Below are 20828 nucleotides of genomic sequence, written 5' to 3'. Positions count from 1 at the left end.
AACAAAACCTGCTTTACAAGAGTCTGCAGACATAATGTCAGATGTGAAACGTGGTGTTTGAGTGTAAGTGGTGCAGTTAGTTCATGTTCAGTGGGAACTGCTGTCTGAAACATGATCTAAACACCAAATGCAACAGTTATCATTTTGAACAGATGTTTCAATTGATAGTCAAAGACAATACTGTCATTGTCCAGCTTATTTCAGTTCAAGATTTGTTCTCATCTGAAAATAATTAAAAAAAAATCAAGGAATCAATTCTGATTGTGGGGTTTAAGATGAACTCTTAAACAAAAGCAGGCATCTGACAGAACTTCACTCTTTCTTTTCTGCCAAACAGTACATTTCAGAGTTTGTGTAGATATGCACAGCATGCAGAGCACAATGTTGTGATGACATAGAGCCGCTGATGTCCCCACACACCCACACAGAGAGGAAGAGCGATGAGTGTGGTGTTCACCCACATACTCACGGACTAGTTCACCCTCACAATCTGTGTGTGTGCCAGTTTCTCCAACATGATCTCGCGTCCAAAAATAACTCTGCAGCCTTCACCACATTCCCAAAGCATAAGCCCATTGAAATGACCCGTTATTGGAGCTTTTTTTCTAATGCCAGGCAGAAGATGAATTTAGAGTGAACTAGCGGTGTGAAACAGAACTGGAGGCTGGGCGGCACTAGATCATGTAGTTTTCCACACCAACATTTTCTCATCCATTCCCTCCCTTTCTCTCGTTCATTCGTTCTGTCTCTTTTTCACATTCTCTCTCTCATACACACACAGTTGTCTTTCACTTACACACAGTCATTAGTGAAGTGTTTCTGCGCTGGTGTACATCTGTCTCTCCTGCTTGGAAACACACGCTCTCTGTGGCAGCGTGTTTGCGTGGCTGGCGCTCATGAGAATCCCACGGCAGAGGATAAAGATCGCTCTGCGGCTCTGGATGCCCGTGTTGATGCTCAGGATTGTGGTGGCTCTACAGAGGGACGGCAGCACAGTGTGTGTCAATGTATTTCTGAGTCAGGCAAGTACTATGGGAGGTGTGCGATTGTGTTAATAAGATGCTTTATTGTGATGAGCTCGGGAGACCTGCTTGTAAAAGTGGTTGAGAAAATGTTTTATATCAACTTAGCGAAAAGTTCCACATTTGATACTGTTCAAATGTGTTTAAGCTCACTCTTGTAAACAGACTTATATGGTCAGTGCATTCTCTTAATTAGCAATATGTGTTGAAAACTTGACTTTTATTAACTGTAGAATAATGACCAAACACTTAACACTAATTACGTTTGTCATGAATAATATCTCAAATCATGTGGCTTGTTTACGAGAGGTATGTGAATGTTGTTCGGACTCATGATCGTCACCTGGCTGATAACACAGATGGATTTATCTTGTCTAGAGACCAGAAAAGATATTATAGATGCCTGGGGGTGGACAGTAAGCAACCACACAACAGTGCACTAAAAACCTTTCAAAAGACTGAAGCAATGCTCTGCCAACCACCAAAATACAGTATTTCTTAACTCCTGTCCTCTGCACAATTTTGTATGTCTCCCTAATTTGATCTAGAACACTATAGCAACTGCACAGCATTGAACTCAATAACTTTTCTGTGGCTCAGCCTTGACTAGAGTAACACGTTAAGGACCAAGGGAGATAATATTTATAGGCGTAGATAAGAATAATCCTTTAATAAGTGCTTTTATTGCTCAGAAATACAAGAGTGGGGGTTTACAAATAGTTAAGGAGCAGAAAATAATTAACAGAAGAATATATATATACACACACACACACACACACATAACTCACGGACACCCTCCTCTGTCTATCAAGGCTAAAAGGTTAAAAACACATGAGAACAAAAAACACGTTCATACATAACAGTTTGTAATAGTATAATAAGCCAGTTGAAAATGTAAAAAAAATAATAATAATATATATATAAATATATATAACGGTTCACAAAATTCACAGTTCGGTTCGATACGATACACTGATGTCACGGTTCGGTTCGGTACGTTTTAGATACAGCAAAATTTAAAAACATCTCAACTTTTCAGAATGCCGCAAGCGCCCCGCGGGTCATGTGACAAGAACTAACCAATCAGCTTCATCCTTTCCCGTAACAAGGTTGAGAGCTCAGCCAAGATGAAGGAACAGCTGTTCATAGCTGTATATGGATTGCCATTTTGAAATAAATTTAGTAGCAGAGCTACTGCAAGCAATTTTTAGAGCTGCAAATCCATTTATCCTTTGCTGAAATTTCCGCGTCTCATGGAGAGAGCACGTCATTGTTGCTTAGCAAAGACAGACGCCTCATGAGCGCTTCTGCCCGAGCGCTTTGGAAAGGAGGAGAAAGACACGCCTAGCGTTTTTCCATGCGTTTTTAGGCGTGATATGTGAACGGCCCCTAAGGCGCTCGCTCACTCAGTACGCGCTGAAGGCTCGTTGCAAAATGTCTAATGCATTTAACAGACCAGAAAAAGAAGATCCTCCAATAACCAACAGGTCTGGTGTTTGGGTGCACTTTGGATTCCCTGTAAGCTATAAGGGTGTACCGGTGTCTAAATGCTGCGGGGATAGTTTGTTGCATGTATGTTTCTCCTTTCTTTCGTCTTTTCCCAGATACTGACACAATAAGGTGATGTCGGCGTAAATGAGTTGACATGTTTCAATTATTTCCGCTGGTGTTTTTTTTTTTTTTTTTTATTCCCGCTGGTGTAGCAGATCCGACATACCGTTGTTGTTTTATCCACCACTCTCTTGCCATCACCATTATAGCTTAAAGGGAATCCAAAGTGCACCCAAAAACCAAACCTGTTGGTTATTGGAGGATCTTCTATTTCTGGTCTGTTAAACGCATTGGCCATTTTGCAACGAGCCTTCAGCGTGTACTGAGTGAGCGAGCGCCTTAGGGACCGTTCACATATCGTGCAGAGTAGCATAACATAAACACATAACTATAAGTTGGTGTTTTTTTTCTTCTTCGGGAGTGTCCAGGGTCGTTGCCTGTTACGTCGTTTGGGTTATTGGACTACCTTGTTGAACGCATATCATTATATTTCTCTTTTTTTTTTTTCACATATAATTAATTAGTCCAACGAACCGTTCGGTACATAATGCGTACCGCGTACCAAACCGAAAGCCTCGTACCGAACGGTTCAATATGAATACGCGTATCGTTACACCCCTAATAAATATATATATATATATATATATATATATATATATATATATATATATATACACAAACATATATATTTCCGGATCCCTAATTATTAGGGCTGTGACAATAAATCGATGCATTTCAAATTGAGTTGTTATTCTGCAACAATTCTGAGATTATCAGAATGCATGACGATTCTCTCTTGATTTGACCATATGCACGGAGCACTATTTCAAACTTCCAGGTAAAGATAAGCCCGCTCGTAATCTTCTGATGAATCTCATTTTATATGTGCTATATTATAGGTAGTGACTCTCACAGAAATATCTCCTCCTCGTTCTTATCAGAAACTGAGAAACAGAACAATTGCAACCCCTTAAATAATGATAGCAGTAATAATTATTTTATATGCAGAGTTTGCTAATCCCAGGTAACTGTATATTTGAATGCTGACAAATAAACAGTATCGTAACGGTTTAGGCGATTAGGCTAATCTCTTAAACAACATTGTAATGGTACATTCGATAATCAATAAATTACGTTCATGAGTCAAAAAACATGTCTCGGCGGAAAATAAAGACATTTTAAGATGAAAATGAAATTACCATTATAACCATGATATGGCAGCAGAGGATCACTCATTGGCTGCAGCTGCCATATCAACACCCTATTTTTTTTTTCACGTCTTTTGATTTAAGGAGGGCATACACGGTGCGATTTTTGCTGTCGTAGGAGTTTGCATGCAATTTTTTTTTTCTCTCACACACACACACACACACACGCATATGTAGTTTACATAGACATAACGGTATTCTATACTGTATATCCCCATACACTACCTCTATCCATCACGGAAAATGCATGTTTAAAATTTCTATTAAACACCGTATAGTATTTTTTAAAGCCATTTGGTTTACCAGGGCACAGGAATTTCCTCACAAACCATGTTTACATTGTAATACCTACAGTGGTGGACGAAGTACACAAATCAAGTACTTGAGTAAAAGTACAGATACATATGGTAAAATATTACTCCAGTAAAAGTAAAAGTACTCCTTTTTCAATTTTACTCAAGTGAAAGTACAAAAGTACTCGAGTTTTTATGTACTTAAGTAAAAAAGTACTGCAAGATAGATGTTTGCAATTTTATATAGGCTACTTAATTTAATTTTATATTAGCACATATTCTTTTTATAATCGTACTGCTCAAAATAACTTGGGTTTTTTCAAAATAACCACTATATGGAGTCAAGATATATTTTTGTTGTTGATATGGACTACGCTGATGAGAGTAATGTTAACTGTGAAGCTTACACTGTGATTTACCTGAGAGAAAACAGAGATGACCATCTGATCTTCACCAGTAATAACAAAGTATTTTAAAGTTTGTTGTTTCACAGAACATCAAAGTTACAGTACAGACCAAAAGTTTGGACACACCTTCTCATTCAAAGAGTTTCCTTTATTTTCATGACTATGAAAATTGTAGAGTCACACTGAAGGCATCAAGGGCTATTTGACCAAGAAGGAGAGTGATGACCTGGCCTCCACAGTCACCGGACCTGAACCCAATCCAGATGGTTTAGGGGTGAGCTGGACCGCAGACAGAAGGTAAAAGGGCCAACACGTGCTAAGCATCTCTCGGGGAACTCCTTCAAGACTGTTGAAGACCATTTCAGGTGACTACCTCTTGAAGCTCATCAAGAGAAAGCCAAGAGTGAGCAAAGCAGTAATCAAAGCTAAAGAAGAACCTACAATATGACATATTTTCAGTTGTTTCACACTTTTTTGAAATGTATATAATTCCATATATAATTCCACATGTGTTAATTCATAGTTTTGATGCCTTCAGTGTGACTCTACAATTTTCATAGTCATGAAAATAAAGAAAACTCTTTGAATGAGAAGGTGTGTCCAAACTTTTGGTCTGTACTGTATATATGACATGATAATAAGGCCTGAAGTTAGGAAGAACATTTTACAGAAAAAAAAAAAAAAAATGTAAATCAAGATAATGATTTTTTCCTTCTCAAATCTTGTCTGTGGTTTAAAAACACCCCTGGCCAAACGGGGTGCATCTCTTCCCACTGATAATTACTGTAGTTACCGTGTTCTGAACATCACATCCTTTCTTTTCTAACCAGATGTAATCTATATTTTATATATATATATATATATATATATAGAGAGAGAGAGAGAGAGAGAGAGAGAGAGAGAGAGAGAGAGAGAGAGAGAGAGAGAGAGAGAGGTGGCTGAATAAAAATATTTGGACATTATTTATAAAAATTACATCAACTTAGCACTAACAAGCTTGTTAGCTAGAGAGTTAGCATCAGCTAACAATATTTACTTATTTTCAGTACGATGAACATTCATGTCTGTCTACTCGTCTAGTTAATCCAAACAATATACATATGTATAACGTTACTGTCGATAAACAATATAAAAACAGACGTAACATAGGACATTTTAATAAAACTGTTAACATTACGGCAGCGGTGAATTTGAACGTGCACGAGTTATTGTATTTAATCTGTGTTATTTTATGGTTTTTTTGTTGTTGTTGTTTTTTACCTAGAATTTATGTGTCTGCATCGTCTGCACTCGAGCATTTCAGTGGGCTTAAATAGATCACTCTTTACAACGGATTTAGTTTCCAAACAACTGACAGTTTTGACCTAAATATGATTTTCAGTTACAATAATTAATCCAAAATTTCGACATTAATAACTTACTTTTAGCAGCATCAGACGCACGCGCGCTCAAGATCTCCCGGTTCTTACTTCTGGTGACTCGCACTAAACGGTTCATTTGAATCAGTGAGTGGTCGACTCCAGAACAGCTGCAATCGGATCATTCTAATTCGTAAACGAATCGTTTGGTGTGATTCGCGATCCGATTTAAAAGTTTATTTTGAAAAGATTCAGTTCGTTCATGATGAATCAGACACCGCTTCTGCGTGTCGGAGCACGTGATATTATAGGGAGTAACGATATGTTTTATGAAATGTAGTGAAGTAAAAAGTACGATTTTATTATTTGGAATGTAGTGAAGTAAAAGTAAAAGTTGCTCAAAATAAAACTACTCCAGTAAAGTACAGATACTTGAAAAATGTACTTAAGTACAGTAACGAAGTAAAGCTACTCCGTTACTGTCCACCACTGAATACCTATTTCAGATATTTATAAACTATATACAAGAGCACACACACACAGGGTGACCAAACGTCCCGGTTTCCTATTGCTGAAAAATAACCTGTACGTGTAGGAAACAGTCACAGCTCGTATCAATATTTTATATGCAGTTATGAGAGAGGGAGAGCAGTTATATTAGGCGCGTTCCACTTGAAGCAGCGCTGCACAGAATGATCACCTGTATGACATCAAAGTACCGTGAGAGCGATTTGAATGCATTGGATATGTGTTCTCTCTTATCGCTTTTTCGCGGTACTTTAATGTCATACCTTCTGTCCGTGCAGCGGTTCTTCAAGTCGAACGCATCTATCAACTTCGTGCGATTGCTTCTGGAATTCGTGGGTTGTAAAATCATGTCGTATATCATCTCGTCCGTATGATTTTCAGATAAACTCACTTGTGCCGTGTGCGTGGACATACAATCTTCCGACCATTCGAATTCGCACCATGTACACCCGCCTTTATTATAAAATAAATATGTGACGAGTGGGGCGGGTATGATCCAAATATGATCCACTCACCGGTCTCTAGTCCCACGGAGGAGATTGGAAGGATACAAAAGAGGAGCAACGACAGTGAAGGATGAGAGAGGACCAGGCCTGGGCTTTATTTTGTGTTGGGTTTTTGTTTGTTTGTCGTCCGCAAGGAGCTGTCGCACTGTTTTGTGTTTCTTTGATTATTAAAAGTTTGATTTGAATGTCCGCCGGATCCCGCCGCCTCCTCCTCGTGATTATAAAGTTTGTATATTGTTACAAAATATAATAAATTTAGTACTTTATCATACTGAAGCATAACATATAGCAAGTGCAGGAAGTTTTATCCAACACAGACTTGTTGCTGTAGTTTTGTTAGTCTAAATCACTTAATGCACAGCTCTATTTTGACTAGCGGCAGAAGTGGAAAGACTACAAAAATATTCTACTCAAGCAAAAGTACCATTACATTAATAAAATTTTACTTAAGTACAAGTAAAAGTACCAGTCTAAAAATCTACTCAAGTAGAAGTAAAAAGTAGCTCATTTAAAATGTACTCAGAGTAAAAATTACTTAGTTACATTTTAACAGTGGGAGGGAGGCAAAAATGGGACAGGCCAAGGGTGTCAAACTCAGTTCCTGGAGGTTCACAGTCCTGCACAGTTTAGATAAAAACCTAATTAAACACACCTGATCCAGCTCATCTAATCATTTAGGCTTATGCAGAGATGTATAAAGTACTAGAGACCCATACTTGAGTAAAAGTACAAGTGCTCTATCAAAAAAGTGACTTGAGTAGAAGTAGAAGTGCTCTTTAAGCACAACACTTAAGTAGAAGTACTAAAGTATTCAACATTTTTTGTACTTAAGTATTGCAAGTAGTCTATTTTAAAATTTACTACTCAAGTACTGAAAGTAAAAGTAGAAGTATTGTGTTATGTAGTTATTAAAGAAAGTAGTCAAAAGTTTGAACATTTTTGTTCAAAATAGTAATTGTTTTTACTATTTCAAATGATTAACCTAAAGGACAATCACAATTCCTTTGACTGTAACTTTGGTTACTAGGGTTAGTTAGCCCAATTTGCAAAACGATGTCATTAATAACTTACCCTCATGTTGTTTCAAACCCGTAAGACATCAGAGGGTCATTTAGAATTTTTTGAAGCATCGAAAATACATTTTGGTCCAAAAATAGCAAAAACTACGACTTTATTCAGCATTGTCTTCTCTTCCGTGTCTGTTGTAAGACAGTTAAAAACAAAGCAGTTTGTGATATCTGGTTCGCGAACGAATCATTCGATGTAACCGGATCTTTTTGAAACAGTCCACCATCCGGATCGTTTTAAACAGTTCGCGTCTCCAATACGCATTAATCCACAGATGAATTAAGCTGTTAACTTGTTTAATGTGTCTGACACTCCCTCTGAGTTAAAACAAACCAATATCCCGGAGTAATTCATTGACTCAAACAGTACACTGACTGAACTGATGTGAAGAGAGAACTGAAGATGAACACCGAGCCAGATAATGACTCGTTCACGAGTCAAGAACCGTTTCTGTCAGACGCGTCCGATTCGTGAACCGAGGAGCTGATGATACTGCGCATGTGTGATTTAGCGTGACGCAAACCGACACACAGAACGAACTGATTCTTTTGGTGATTGATTCTGAACTAATTCTGTGTTAATGTTATGAGCCCAGGTGCAGTCAACGCCAAAGACGCCATTGCATCGAGCGCAAAAGAATCGGTGAACTGTTTTCTTCAAGTGGTTTATTGAATCGAACTGTCAGAAAGAACTAACGTTACTGGTCATCCGAAAACCGATGCAACCGGTTCTTGACTCGTGAACGAGTCATATCTGGCTCGGCTCGGTGTTCATTTCTCTCTTCACAGCAGTTCACTTCAGTCAGCACGCGCACTCTTCTTAATCGCTTGATTCGCACAATGATGTGCCAGCTTCATCAAACCTGCCATCTACAGTTCTGGCAGTGGTTTGTAATGGAATTATTCGTAACATTATTATAATTGTAACGAGTAACGATGCAGCACATAAAAAAAAATATCGGAGTAAAAGTATTAAACTCAGCGAAAATATGTACCGAAGTAAAAGTGGAAGTAGGAGAAAAAAATAATACTCTAGTAAAGTACAGATACCGCCTTTTAGTACTTAAGTACAGTAGCGAAGTAGTTCTACTTCGTTACTATACATCTCTGGGCTTATGTGGCCTGGAGCAGGATTAGAACTAAACTCTGCAGGGCTGCGGCCCTCCAGGAACTGAGTTTGACACCCCTGGGATAGCCCTATTAATCTCAAACTAGTTGTTTTTAATTAAAGGAATCAGTTATTTAGAATAATAAGACATTTCGTCCCCTTGGAATTATAAGGTTCTATCTCACATTTTTGTCAAAATTGAGTTATTCCCATATTGTTGTATAACTTATATACATTATGTGAAAGACTTTTTTTATTTTTTCAGACATTATGGGATTTTTATTTAAAAAACAATAAGGTTCTATCTACACAGTCGAATGGAATGCAAAAACTTTAAAGGGGGGGGGGGGTGAAATGTTCGTTTTCACTCAATATCCTGTAAATCTTACCTATAGAGTAGTACTGCATCCTTCATAACTCCAAAAAGTCTTTAGTTTTATTACATTCATAAGAGAAAGATAATCTGATTACCGATATACCGTTTTTTTCCGGAAAAACGCGAGTGGCAGGAGCCGTGACGTGTGGGCGGAGCTAAAGAATCACGAGAGTAGTCTTTTGCGTTGAGAGCGTTTGGAAGCTGTGACATTACCGTGAGGAAAAAAACATCCAAAACAAACCATGGCTAACAGTCAGATTCAGCCATATATTTATGATCCAGAATCAGATCCAGAGGCTTAAATTTAATAAGAGCAGCATCAGCAACGACGTCTCTATTTGGTATGTACTGAAACTGTATATATTTGCTTAGCGGTTTTGGAAAATGACTAAGTTCCACTTTATGTCGTCTTTTTTTTTTAAGCTGTACATGTGTACAGTGCAGTTTGATGACAACATTGCATGTTTTTTACTTGATGTGCTTACACGCCGATAGCTAAGTTAACAACACAGAGATATTTGAAGCAGTTTTACTCACCGCATGCGGTTCCAACACACGATCGTGACCCTTTTTCGTTGGGACTGCATTATCCTTAAGAAATAAACGATGTGCAAATCCGGCGTCAAACTGGGCCTTGTTTGTAAAACAAGCATCTTCGAAATGCAGGGAACAAACACAAACACTTGCACAACTCCGTTGATGCTCTGTAAAAATAAACTCCATCCACTGGTCCCTTAATGCTGTTTTTTTTGGTAATCTGTGCAGGGTTGTCTTGCCCTGGCAACCAAAAACACACTTCTTTTGTGACATTTTGCGACGCTCTCGCTCTGATCAGTGAAGTCTGTGCTCTCAGTGCTCTGCTATACGGGAGCGCGCTCTTCCGGCAGAAGTGCCTCAGGACCCATATAAGGAAATTCCGCTCTTACATAAAAGTAAAATTACAGATTTAAAAAATTACTTTAAAAAGTAGAAGTACACAAAAAAGCTACTCTATTACAGTAATGCAAGTAAATGTAATTTGTTACTTTCCACCTCTGACTAGCGGGCAGATTTAACCGATTCCCTCAAGTAAATTTAACATTCGCGTTTGTCATTCCTGAAATGGTATATGTGGACATTTGGTCCTCTCAGACAAACAAAACTTTTCTCCAAATTGTGAATGTATTATGTAGAGAAGTGGTTCCCAACCCTGGTCCCGGAGGCACCCCAACATTTTACGGCTTGCATGTCTCCTTAATCAAATACACCTGATTCAGGTCATAAGCTCATTAATAGAGACTTCAAGACCTGAAATTGATGTGTCGGAGAAAGGAGACATACAAACTGTGCTGTGTTTGGGTGCCTTCAGGACCATGGTTGGGAACCACTGATGTAGAGGAACTGAGCAAAGGGCGCTCTCCTTACGGCACAGTAGTTGACCGGAAATTACTGAGTTGGCTTATGTAAAACCAGGAAGTAATTGTGCATATGGTCAATTAATAACTTAGCTTAGTTTTGAATAGCAGATGACACTGCATGTTTTATTAACAACTGTACTCTGCTTGCTTCCAGTTTCTTACACACACTTGAATATAAAATAATCATTCAATTTGAAAAGGTTGAAGCAAATTATAGTGGGCTGTGTTTAGATAAATCTCACGTCGTAAAGGCATAAAAGCCGAGGTGCAAGAACATTTAACCACTTACTTGACTCAGACAAATGCACAAGGGCACTTCATGTCCATTGAGTGTGCAGTTTAAAACTAACCTAGAGCACCATCTGCCATTAAAAACTGCAGGTGTAATGTCCTAATTTCGTAATAAAGAATAAAAACCTTGACAAGGAATTTAGGGAAGACAAAGAACTATACATACACCAGGGGAACCAGGCTAACTAGATACGGCTGAAAACAATAAGACTAACGAGGGGAAAACAGAGAACGGGAACTAAACAGAACTACAATTTAAAAGACTACACTGAATAAGAGCATAGAGCCCCCTATTCAAGAGTGACGTGACATACAGCCAAGTATGGTGAACCAATAATTTGTGCTCTGCATTTAACACATCCAAAGTGCACACACACATACACCATGAACACAAACCCGGAGCAGTGGCCAGCCATTTATGCTGCGGTGCCTGGGGAGCAGTTGGGGGTTCGGTGCCTTGCTCAAGGCCACCTAAGTCATGGTATTGCTGACCTGAGACTCAAACCCAGAACCTTAGGGTTAGAGTCAAACTCTAACCACTAGGCCATGGCTTCCACAAGAGACAACTTATTACATCCATAAACACACAAAAAACTAATCCAGGAGGGTGGCGGAGCAAAGGAGGACTAGAGAGAGGAATAGAGGGACAGGACCATGAAGTGGAAAAGACCTGGACAACACAGGGTCCTAGTTGAACAAGGGATCGAGGCAAAGCCAACAGAAATGGAGAACATGATGGATCAGAAGATGGTTGAGCAGGGTGGCTACGGGGCTGGAGTGGACTCTGGGACTGCCTTCCCAGCTATGCCATAGAGTTTGAGATCAGGAGCCATTGTCTTTGAAGGCAGGGACACAGTCACCTTTGTGCTGAAGGTGTCAGACAGGGAAGTGTGTGCACCCCACACACTAAGGACATTGGCAGCCATCATTGGAAGCCCCTCTGGGGCAACCAGACCTGGGACCTCCAGGGCCACAAGTCTTGGGACCTGAAGGACCACCAGACCTAGGTCCTCCGGAGCCACAAGACATGGGACCTATAAGACCACCAGACCTGGGACCTACGGGGCCACAAAACTTGGGATCTCCGGGACCACCAGATCTGGGACCTCTGGAACCATCAAACCTCGAACCTCCAGAGTCACAAGACCTGGGACCTCCCAGGCCACAAGACTTGGGACTTATAAGAACACCAGATCTGGGACCTATAGGACCACCAGACCTGGAACCTCTGGGACCATCAGACCTGGGACTTCCAGGGTCACAAACTTGGGACCTCCGGGGCCACCCGACCTGGGACCTCTGGAACCATCAAACCTGGAACCTCCGGGGTCACAAGACCTGCGACCTCCGAGGCCACACGACTTGGGACTTATAAGAACACCAGATCTGGGACCTATAGGACCACCAGACCTGGGACCTCTGGGACTTCCAGGGTCACAAAACTTGGGACCTCCGGGGCCACCAGACCTGGGACCTCTGGAACCATCAAACCTGGAACCTCCGGGGTAACAAGACCTGGGACCTCCAGAGCCACAATATTTGGGATCTATAAGACCATCAGACCTGGGACCCTTGGGGCCACAAGACTTGGGACTTATAAGACCACCAGACCTGGGACCTCCGGGGCCAAAAGACTTGGGACTTGTAAGACTACCAGACCTGGGACATAAGGGGCCACTAGATCTTGGACTTCCAGGACAACCAGACCTGGGACATAAGGGGCCACCAGACCTGAGACTTCCAGTACCATCAGACCTGGGACCTCCAGGACCACTGGATGTGGGTGCTCTGTATTCGGATCTACCAGGCATGAGATCACCAGACTACACAGAACCCTGATGTTGACATGCTATTTGCATTATTAGACAGGTTACAATTATGGCTTCCAAGACCTTGTCCACATTAATGTTTTCATTTGAAAATGCATCTTTTTCTCTCCATTTTGCCCTTCCTTCCACACTAAGATGGCACTTTTTGTCAAAGAAAATGTAGCTTTTAAAAAAAAACGCTCTTTAAAGTAGATACGTTTGTGAATTTGTGGTCTGTGAATTGAGGCTTTTTGACTGTTTAGTCATGTGACACATATTGTACCAATAGATATCTGTTTATTTCGGTATTGTTTCTGTTATGTGCTATTCACTTTCACACTATTACTACAGGCTGTTACATTGCACACTCTTCATATCACAGTCCTGCAAAGATAAAAGAACATTTACTTGATTTACATGTGATTGCTGTTTACCGCAAAACATGAGGCAGTTGCATTTTAGATCAGACATACATTCAGGAGTGCATGCAACCTGTGAATGAGATATTTTCCTTAATAATATGATCCTGCCAGAAGAATTGCATAAAAACGTGTCTTGTCTGTTCTGTCTCAGTGAGCTTTTTTGAGGGTTTACGCATGTAACAATTTCCTGAAGTTTGAGTCTGGATGAGAAACTTTTGGAAAATGCTTGAAAACTCTAGCATGGACAGTGGACAGAGTTGTAAAATTAAAATGCAGTTTTCAAACATATGGATTCATATAGACATATCCCGAGGCTGCATTTGTAAATGATTGACTGCTATATATTTGTAATAAAGAACAATTTGTGTCTGCAAGTTTCTGTATCTCAAAAATGTATTATGCAGTGAGCTTGAAGGAAACATTTTTTTAATGACCTTTTTGTCTGATTTACCTATTGTTTTTACTCACAAAACGTGTTTATACCCTTTTTAAAGACACAAACTGACTTGGATTCATATCAAATTTACAGGCTAATGTAGCTGAATGTTATTTGTGACAATTTGTTTCAGACAAGTGCTTGTGCTTCCAATTTCCACATTTTTGTTATATGTGTTTAAAAACATAACTGAATTGATTTTATTATGAAGTATACATGTAAGATGTCTCAACTCTACATAGTATAAGTGCATTTTTTATTAACATTTATTAGTGCATTAGTATACATTTTTCTCTAATAATAGACCGCTTTATATAATTTACAACTTTAAGATTAAAATACATTTTAATGTAGGTGACCTGCTGGTAAATGTAAATGTACCATGGGTGATGTGACTCTATAGAATAAGCAGTACAGTAGAGTTTCATATCTGTGAATGCTATTTGCTGACACAGACTGGATTTATTAAGGCAGTTACTGTTAATCTCTTTATAACAGAATGCCTGTGTGTTTCAGATCCAAGGTGTGATCCGGCCGCATGCCATCATCATCCTCCCCAGCAGCAGTGGGATGGAGCTGTTGCTGTGTTACGAGGACGAGGGCGTCTATATTGACACCTACGGCCGCATCACCAGGGAGACAGTTCTGCAGTGGGGGGAGATGCCCGCCTCCGTGGGTGAGCTCCACACACACACACACACACACACAGATGTACATGATGCACATAACATACAGTGATTATCTGTTCAGGGTGCAGTATGGATTTGATTGTCTTATGTATCTGAGCTTGAGAACTATGTTGCTATGACGGATGTGCATGAGACTCTAAATGTGAAAAAGCAAAACAAATCATTTGGATGGATGAGTCACCTTATTCCTACACATCCACAGAAGAAGTGGAGCAAAGCTGCCTGTTCTTCAGCTCTGAATGAGGCTGAACACAATAAAGACGCTGAGGTTTCCAAAATCCACACCACAACTGAAACCGTATCTTTGGCATTGCATTCAGAGATGAAGTCATGCATTTATCTTCTGTGAACGTAACTTTAGCACACACTCCGATCAAACGTGAAGTTAACATTGTTATTGTTCTCAGTGTGATCAGGCCTGTACTCATGGCACGTGATGTGTGATGAAACAGAAGGCAATCCAGTGAGAGCCATTAGATCTGATGATTTCTCTTTCTCTGTTTGAATAATATTCACTGCTTCATTCCCTCAGCAGTGTCTATATGAAGCGGTCACGTAGTGTACCAAAGATGGGGTAAAGGCAAAGCACAGTGACATCTTATATGTCATAGGGTCAAGGGAATTAGATTTTCTCCGGTCATGAGCCCTATATAAATCAGATCTGCTGATGTTGAACAGCTCCAGATCATCTGAGCTTTACTGAGCTGAATCAGCTGGAGATGTTTATCCGTGGCTCAGGTCGATGTGATGATGTTGTTGTTGATCTGCAGCTTATCTTCAGTCGAATCAAGTGATGGGATGGGGAGAGAAAGCCATCGAGCTGAGATCCGCCCAGACGAGCAGTCTGGAGGGAGTCTTCATGCACAAGAAGGCCCAGAAGCTCAAGTTCCTGTGTGAGAGAAACGATAAAGTAAGAAAGCATCTGTACACTTGTGTAATATCAGATTCAGAAATGGAAGAATTCTCTACAGATTATTCTCACAGGACATAGAAATGGACCATGCGTGTGTGTGTGTGTGTGTGTGTGTGTGTGTGTGTGTGTGTCTGCAGGTGTTCTTCGCGGCGATGCAGTCTGGTGGAAGCAGTCAGATCTACTTCATGACGTTAGGACAGAACACTCTCTTCAGCTGGTGATGTTCACAGACGGCTGCTGGTCAAACTACAGACCACCTTTAAGAGTCAAACTGTCCTCTTTCTGTATTCACATGTAAACATTTTAATAGAAGTGATATATTATAAACATATTGTATGTAAAATAGGTGATATATTGCGTTGCGTCTGACAGTGTCAGCATTTGTCTTGATCTGTGTGTAAAACATAAACCTTTTAATTTGAACTTTTTATTACCATGTCATGCTGATATTTTGTCCCTAATACCTGATTATTTTATTGTATAATGATAACCATGGCTGGTACACGGTGAAGCCCATACTAACAGCTAATAGACTAACTGTCGAACATTGTAGCATCTTTTGAGAGAAATACTGTAGCCGACTGAGAATAGAATCGACTGATTACTGATGACTGCAGACATTCAGCTTCTTTTCACAGGCTTTCCAAGGAAACACTTTTAATTAGAACTAATGGCAGTTTATCTTAATGTTGTTTTGTTTGTTTGTTAATTATAGCTCCCGCTGTACTAAAACACAAACATAACTAGACAATTGATCATGATAAAAGTGATCTAATGAAAGTAGGGATGTCCTGAGCGTGTTTTTAACTGATTGGTATGAGTGGATACTCAACATTCAATGACCCGGATCGGATCAGTGGCACAACAATTATACAATTAATTATACACAAGTGTTTGCACGCAGATTAAATGATTGCTCTATGTCTGCAGTCTGAACATCGCTATTCATTTGCTTTGTACATTTGAGAATTATTCTTTGATTGGCATCAGTCTATTTCTCACACGTTTCTCAGATGAAGGAGTGTTTTCTGCTGGTTCTGGTTAATAAGTCTTCAGTATTGATTCTTTAGGTACATTGACAGTTCGACAGAGTCATGCTTCTGAGCTCAAGTATAAACACAAATACATAATTCACATTCTTAAATTCATGAAATAAATGCATCAGTCACCTCTCTCTGATAGTTTATGATTTGAGACGTTCCGAGACATTCACTGACACTCAATACATTTCTGTCACTTAACGGAGTATTAGTTCAGTGTCACAAGACAGTTCAGAAAGATTTTTATTGTTCTTGGAATGTAAAAATAGTAGAGCAAAGCATGGTTGTGTGTGGAAATCATTATAGCAAGTGTGGAGTGATTTGTGACGCACGTGATTCTGTTGTTCTCAGCCTTAAATGAGGAAATTAAACGAAGCAAAGAAAAGCAGCAGGAAGAGGAAGATGATCGTATGAAAGAGAGTTGAAGAAAGTTGAAATGTGGGAAGTCAGCGTTGTAAAAAGCCAGAGGTGTGGCGTTTGGGATCAGATGGCTTGAACTGTCCATTGAAATGTTATATTTGCACTGAAAACACCACTGCTTGTGAGGATGCAATACTTGTGATTGTGAACCACGTGCACTTTACATCGCACGCATACAGACTAACTTGCTTAATACTTCTGTTATAGTTTGACACATTATTGATTTTACTCTTTTATTAACAATCAAACTAAAAATGGCATGCTAAGAGTTTTATAGGCTTGATTTGACACTAGAGAACAGACGTGTGAGCATTAGTATTCTGATGATTTGCAGTGCACTGAATTCATCCTGTACTCCAGCAGAGCATCTCAGTGTATGGAGACGAGTGTTTGCACACAACAGTATCATCACTGAACTCTGTTCTGAGGTGCTTCAGTAGTTTCATGTAATCAGGAATCCGCTGGGAGTCTGATGCTCAGATCAGCTCTGCTGCTTCATCTGTTTCGTCACAGCAGAGTAGACAAAGTCTTGTTTTTCTTTTCTCTACCGTGCCTTAATGTGCCCCGAATGCCATCTGGCTCGTGTTGTGTATGAGACATCATGAATGTAAAAATCAAACATTAAAATGTCTGAGAGTCGGTTTCTGTACTTTCACTTTCATGATGTACATTAACAACAGAGGATTTTAATTTAACTCAAAGCTTTCTCTTCTTTGCAATAGTGTAATTTGACTGTATATTTCCTGTACTGTATATATTCCTAAATACAGTTCAGTATCAAGCACTGTAGGAAGCACCATGTACTCCGTTATGATCATCAAAAACTCTTCTTTTAGGTTTCAGTAACAGCACATTGCATATAAAGTGTAATTTGTGTGTCACATGAAGGAATCGAGCCAAATAAATGCTTTAAGAATACAGGGCTCAGTGTGTCTTTGTTAAGCTGTGCTACATTAACACAAAGCTTCCATACAAGCCATCATAATGCACATGATTTATAGAAAAAAAAGCTCATAGCTATAAATCATGAAAAATGTATAAGTCATTTTATTCAAACTCTTATCATATACATTGTTTATAGACTCTATACAGTGATCAGCTTTATACAACTGATCCGCTGTGCATTATTGAGGAAGAGATTCAACAAAGTTTGGAGCTTATGTTCCCACAAAGAAAACACTACAAGTGTGGACAAACATTATAAGAAATAATAATTTGAATGAAAATGCACAAATACACAAATAAACTTTTTATTGTTCTGCTCCAGATATGCTGAATTTTATTAGAATGAATTTATTATGATTTGGTGGAGCTGTTCAGGGAGGATATCAAACTCCAGAGAGAAACAGAGGCGAGAAGAGCACAGGAGAGCAAGTGTCCTGGGACAGGTGAGGGAGTGAGTGGAAGCTGTTAGAGCTGCTCAGAGAAGAAGAAAGAAGAAAGATTATAAACCAGCAGAATACCTGAGCTGTGTAAAAGATCCCAAATTAAGAAAAACACTTACAAAATACAGACTGAGCGATCACTGTCTGGCTGTAGAGAGGATGACGCAGACAGAGATGGCAGCCGAGAGAGCAGAGAGTGTGTTCACTGTGCTCTCAGAGAGAACTGGAGACAGAGGAACATTTCTTACTAAACTGTGATTACTATCATAACATAAGAGCTGCATATTTCCACAAATTCCAACAAATTAAACCAAATTTTATGGCATTACCAAATACAGAAAAATTAAATCACATTTTAGGGGAAAATTCCAAAATGATCACAACAGCAGCAAGATATGTATCAGCTTGTCACAAACTAAGACTGTCAGTCAGTGGACAAAACTAAAGCAAGAGCATTTCTTACATGTACTGTTGTGCAAAGTTATTATTGTTATTTATTTATTTATTTTTATTTTTTTTGTTATTTGTTGTTGTCTTTTACTTGTTTCTCATTTGAAGAAAAAAAGGAGAAAGTATACATATACTTAATTATTTTACAAATCTGTTTTTGTTTTATGTATTATATAATTGTTTATTCCTTATTCATGTATTGTACAATGCTTTGGCAATACTGTGAAAGTCATGCCAATAAAGCTCATTTGAATTTGAATTTGAGACAGTAGAGAGAAGAGCACAAGAGAGCAAGTGTCCTGGGACAGGTGAGGGAGTTAGTGGGAGCTGGTAGAGCTGCTCAGAGAAGACATCAAACTCCAGAGAGAGAGAGAGACAGAGGAGAGAAGAGCACAGGAGAGCAAGTGTCCTGGGACAGGTGAGAGAGTGAGTGGGAGCTGGTAGAGCTGCTCAGAAAAGACATCAAACTCCAGAGAGAGAGAGAGAGAGAGAGGAGAGAAGAGCACAGGAGAGCAAGTGTCCTGGGACAGCTGAGGGAATGAGTGGAAGCTGGTGGAGCTGCTCAGGGAGGACATCAAACTCCAGTGAGACAGAAGAGCATAGGAGAGCATCTGGCCTGGGACAGGTGAGGGAGTGAGTGGGAGCTGGTAGAGCTGCTCAGAGAGGACATCAAACTCCAGAGAGAGAGAGAGAAGAGAGACGAGCACAGGAGAGCAAGTGTGATGGGACAGGTGAGGGAATGAGTGGAAGCTGGTGGAGCTGCTCAGGAAGGACATCAAACTCCGGTGAAACAGAGCAAAGAAGACAGAAGAGCACAGGAGAGCATGTGTCCTGGAACAAGTGAGGAAGTGAGTGGGAGCTGATAGAGCTGCTCAGGGAGGACATCAAACTCCAGAGAGAAAGAGAGAGACAGACGAGAGAAGACCACAGGAGAGCAAGTGTGATGGGACAGGTGAGGGAGTGAGTGGAAGCTGGTGGCGCTGATGAGGGAGGATATCAAACTCCAGAGAGAGAGACAGAGGAGAGAAGAGGAAATGTTCTGGGACAGGTGAAGGAGTGAGCGGAAGCTGGTGGAGCTGTTCAGAGAAGACATCAAACTCCAGAGAGAAACAGAGGCGAGAAGAGCACAGGAGAGCAAGTGTCCTGGGACAGGTGAGGGAGTTTTTTTGTTAATGTGTTTTTTGTTTACAAACATTATAAAAACAGCTATTAGTTTAACAAAACAAAACAAGTTTAGGCTATAAACGTCAATCCAAAATATAATAATAATTTAAGCATCTCCGGCACAAATCCAAATGTTTCCATGTTCCCGACGTATCTGGATGCTAAACTATTATTTATTATATAGTATTTGTATTTTTATCCACACAAAACATCATCCCTCACATCGGCTTTATCAGCACAGTGAGGCACGGTCACTCTGAACGCAACATGTTGTACAATGGAGCAGTCTAACTTTTTAAATGTTTCTTTAACTCTTTTTTATTTTGTTAATGTACAGGCTTTAATAAAGCAAAATGATGTTGTGTCAGTGCGATGGTCATACCAAAGCTGATTGATTATATAGAAGCAAGACATTATTCAAAGCTGTCAGCTTTTGCAAAAAAAAAAATAACTTGTAAAGCTTTGGCAAAATAAAGAAAACTTCTCTCTGCAGTTTCGTTTTCCTTTCCGAAAACTTTGGAACGTGTCACAATGAACCATAGCACACTTTTTCTTTCGTTTCGTTAATCTGTCCAATATGATTTAAGTGAAATATATTTAGTGTATATGCCTATATTCCTTTTTATGTAAGCCTATATGGGTTCGTTGTTTAGTTTTCTCCATTTAGAGAAGTGCTGCAGGTGTGTGATCTGTTGAATTCATCTCACATATCCTCAGATAAACTCTAAGGGCGGTTCATTTCCATTGTGACATGAGTTCACAGCTGAGTGGACATTTCACTCGCTGGCTTCAGCGTCACATTTGCATAGGACATACTTCTGAAATTCATGATTAATTGACAGCAAATTTCAAATATTAAATGGAACAATAAAATAACGTTATAAACCGGTTAATGGCCATTTCAAATTTTCGATTCTGTTCAGAACTATAAAATTGTATTTCGTTTCTGTTTCTGGTTCTGTTCCTGTCAAAATGTCGTTTGTTTCCGG

The 20828-nt window shown here is 39.6% G+C and overlaps 1 protein-coding gene across 7 annotated transcripts in view; it reads left to right on the top strand.

The window, feature by feature from the left end:
• Nucleotides 1-17758, top strand: part of LOC127971728 (traf2 and NCK-interacting protein kinase) — a 66900-nt gene extending 49142 nt beyond the window's left edge. For all 7 annotated transcript variants that reach the window (XM_052574947.1, XM_052574944.1, XM_052574945.1 and 4 more), the window contains 3 exons: nucleotides 14295-14454; nucleotides 15238-15377; nucleotides 15518-17758. In XM_052574947.1, coding sequence (XP_052430907.1) covers nucleotides 14295-14454; nucleotides 15238-15377; nucleotides 15518-15601 — 384 coding nt within the window. In that variant the 3' untranslated portion in view covers nucleotides 15602-17758. The remainder of the gene's footprint in view (nucleotides 1-14294; nucleotides 14455-15237; nucleotides 15378-15517) is intronic.
• Nucleotides 17759-20828: the final 3070 nt, after the last annotated feature.

This window comes from Carassius gibelio, chromosome B14 (genome assembly GCF_023724105.1).
Source record: "Carassius gibelio isolate Cgi1373 ecotype wild population from Czech Republic chromosome B14, carGib1.2-hapl.c, whole genome shotgun sequence".
Lineage (NCBI taxonomy): Eukaryota > Metazoa > Chordata > Actinopteri > Cypriniformes > Cyprinidae > Carassius > Carassius gibelio.
The sequence above is the reverse complement of the archived record's forward strand: the minus strand, read 5'-3'. Positions and strand labels throughout refer to the sequence as shown.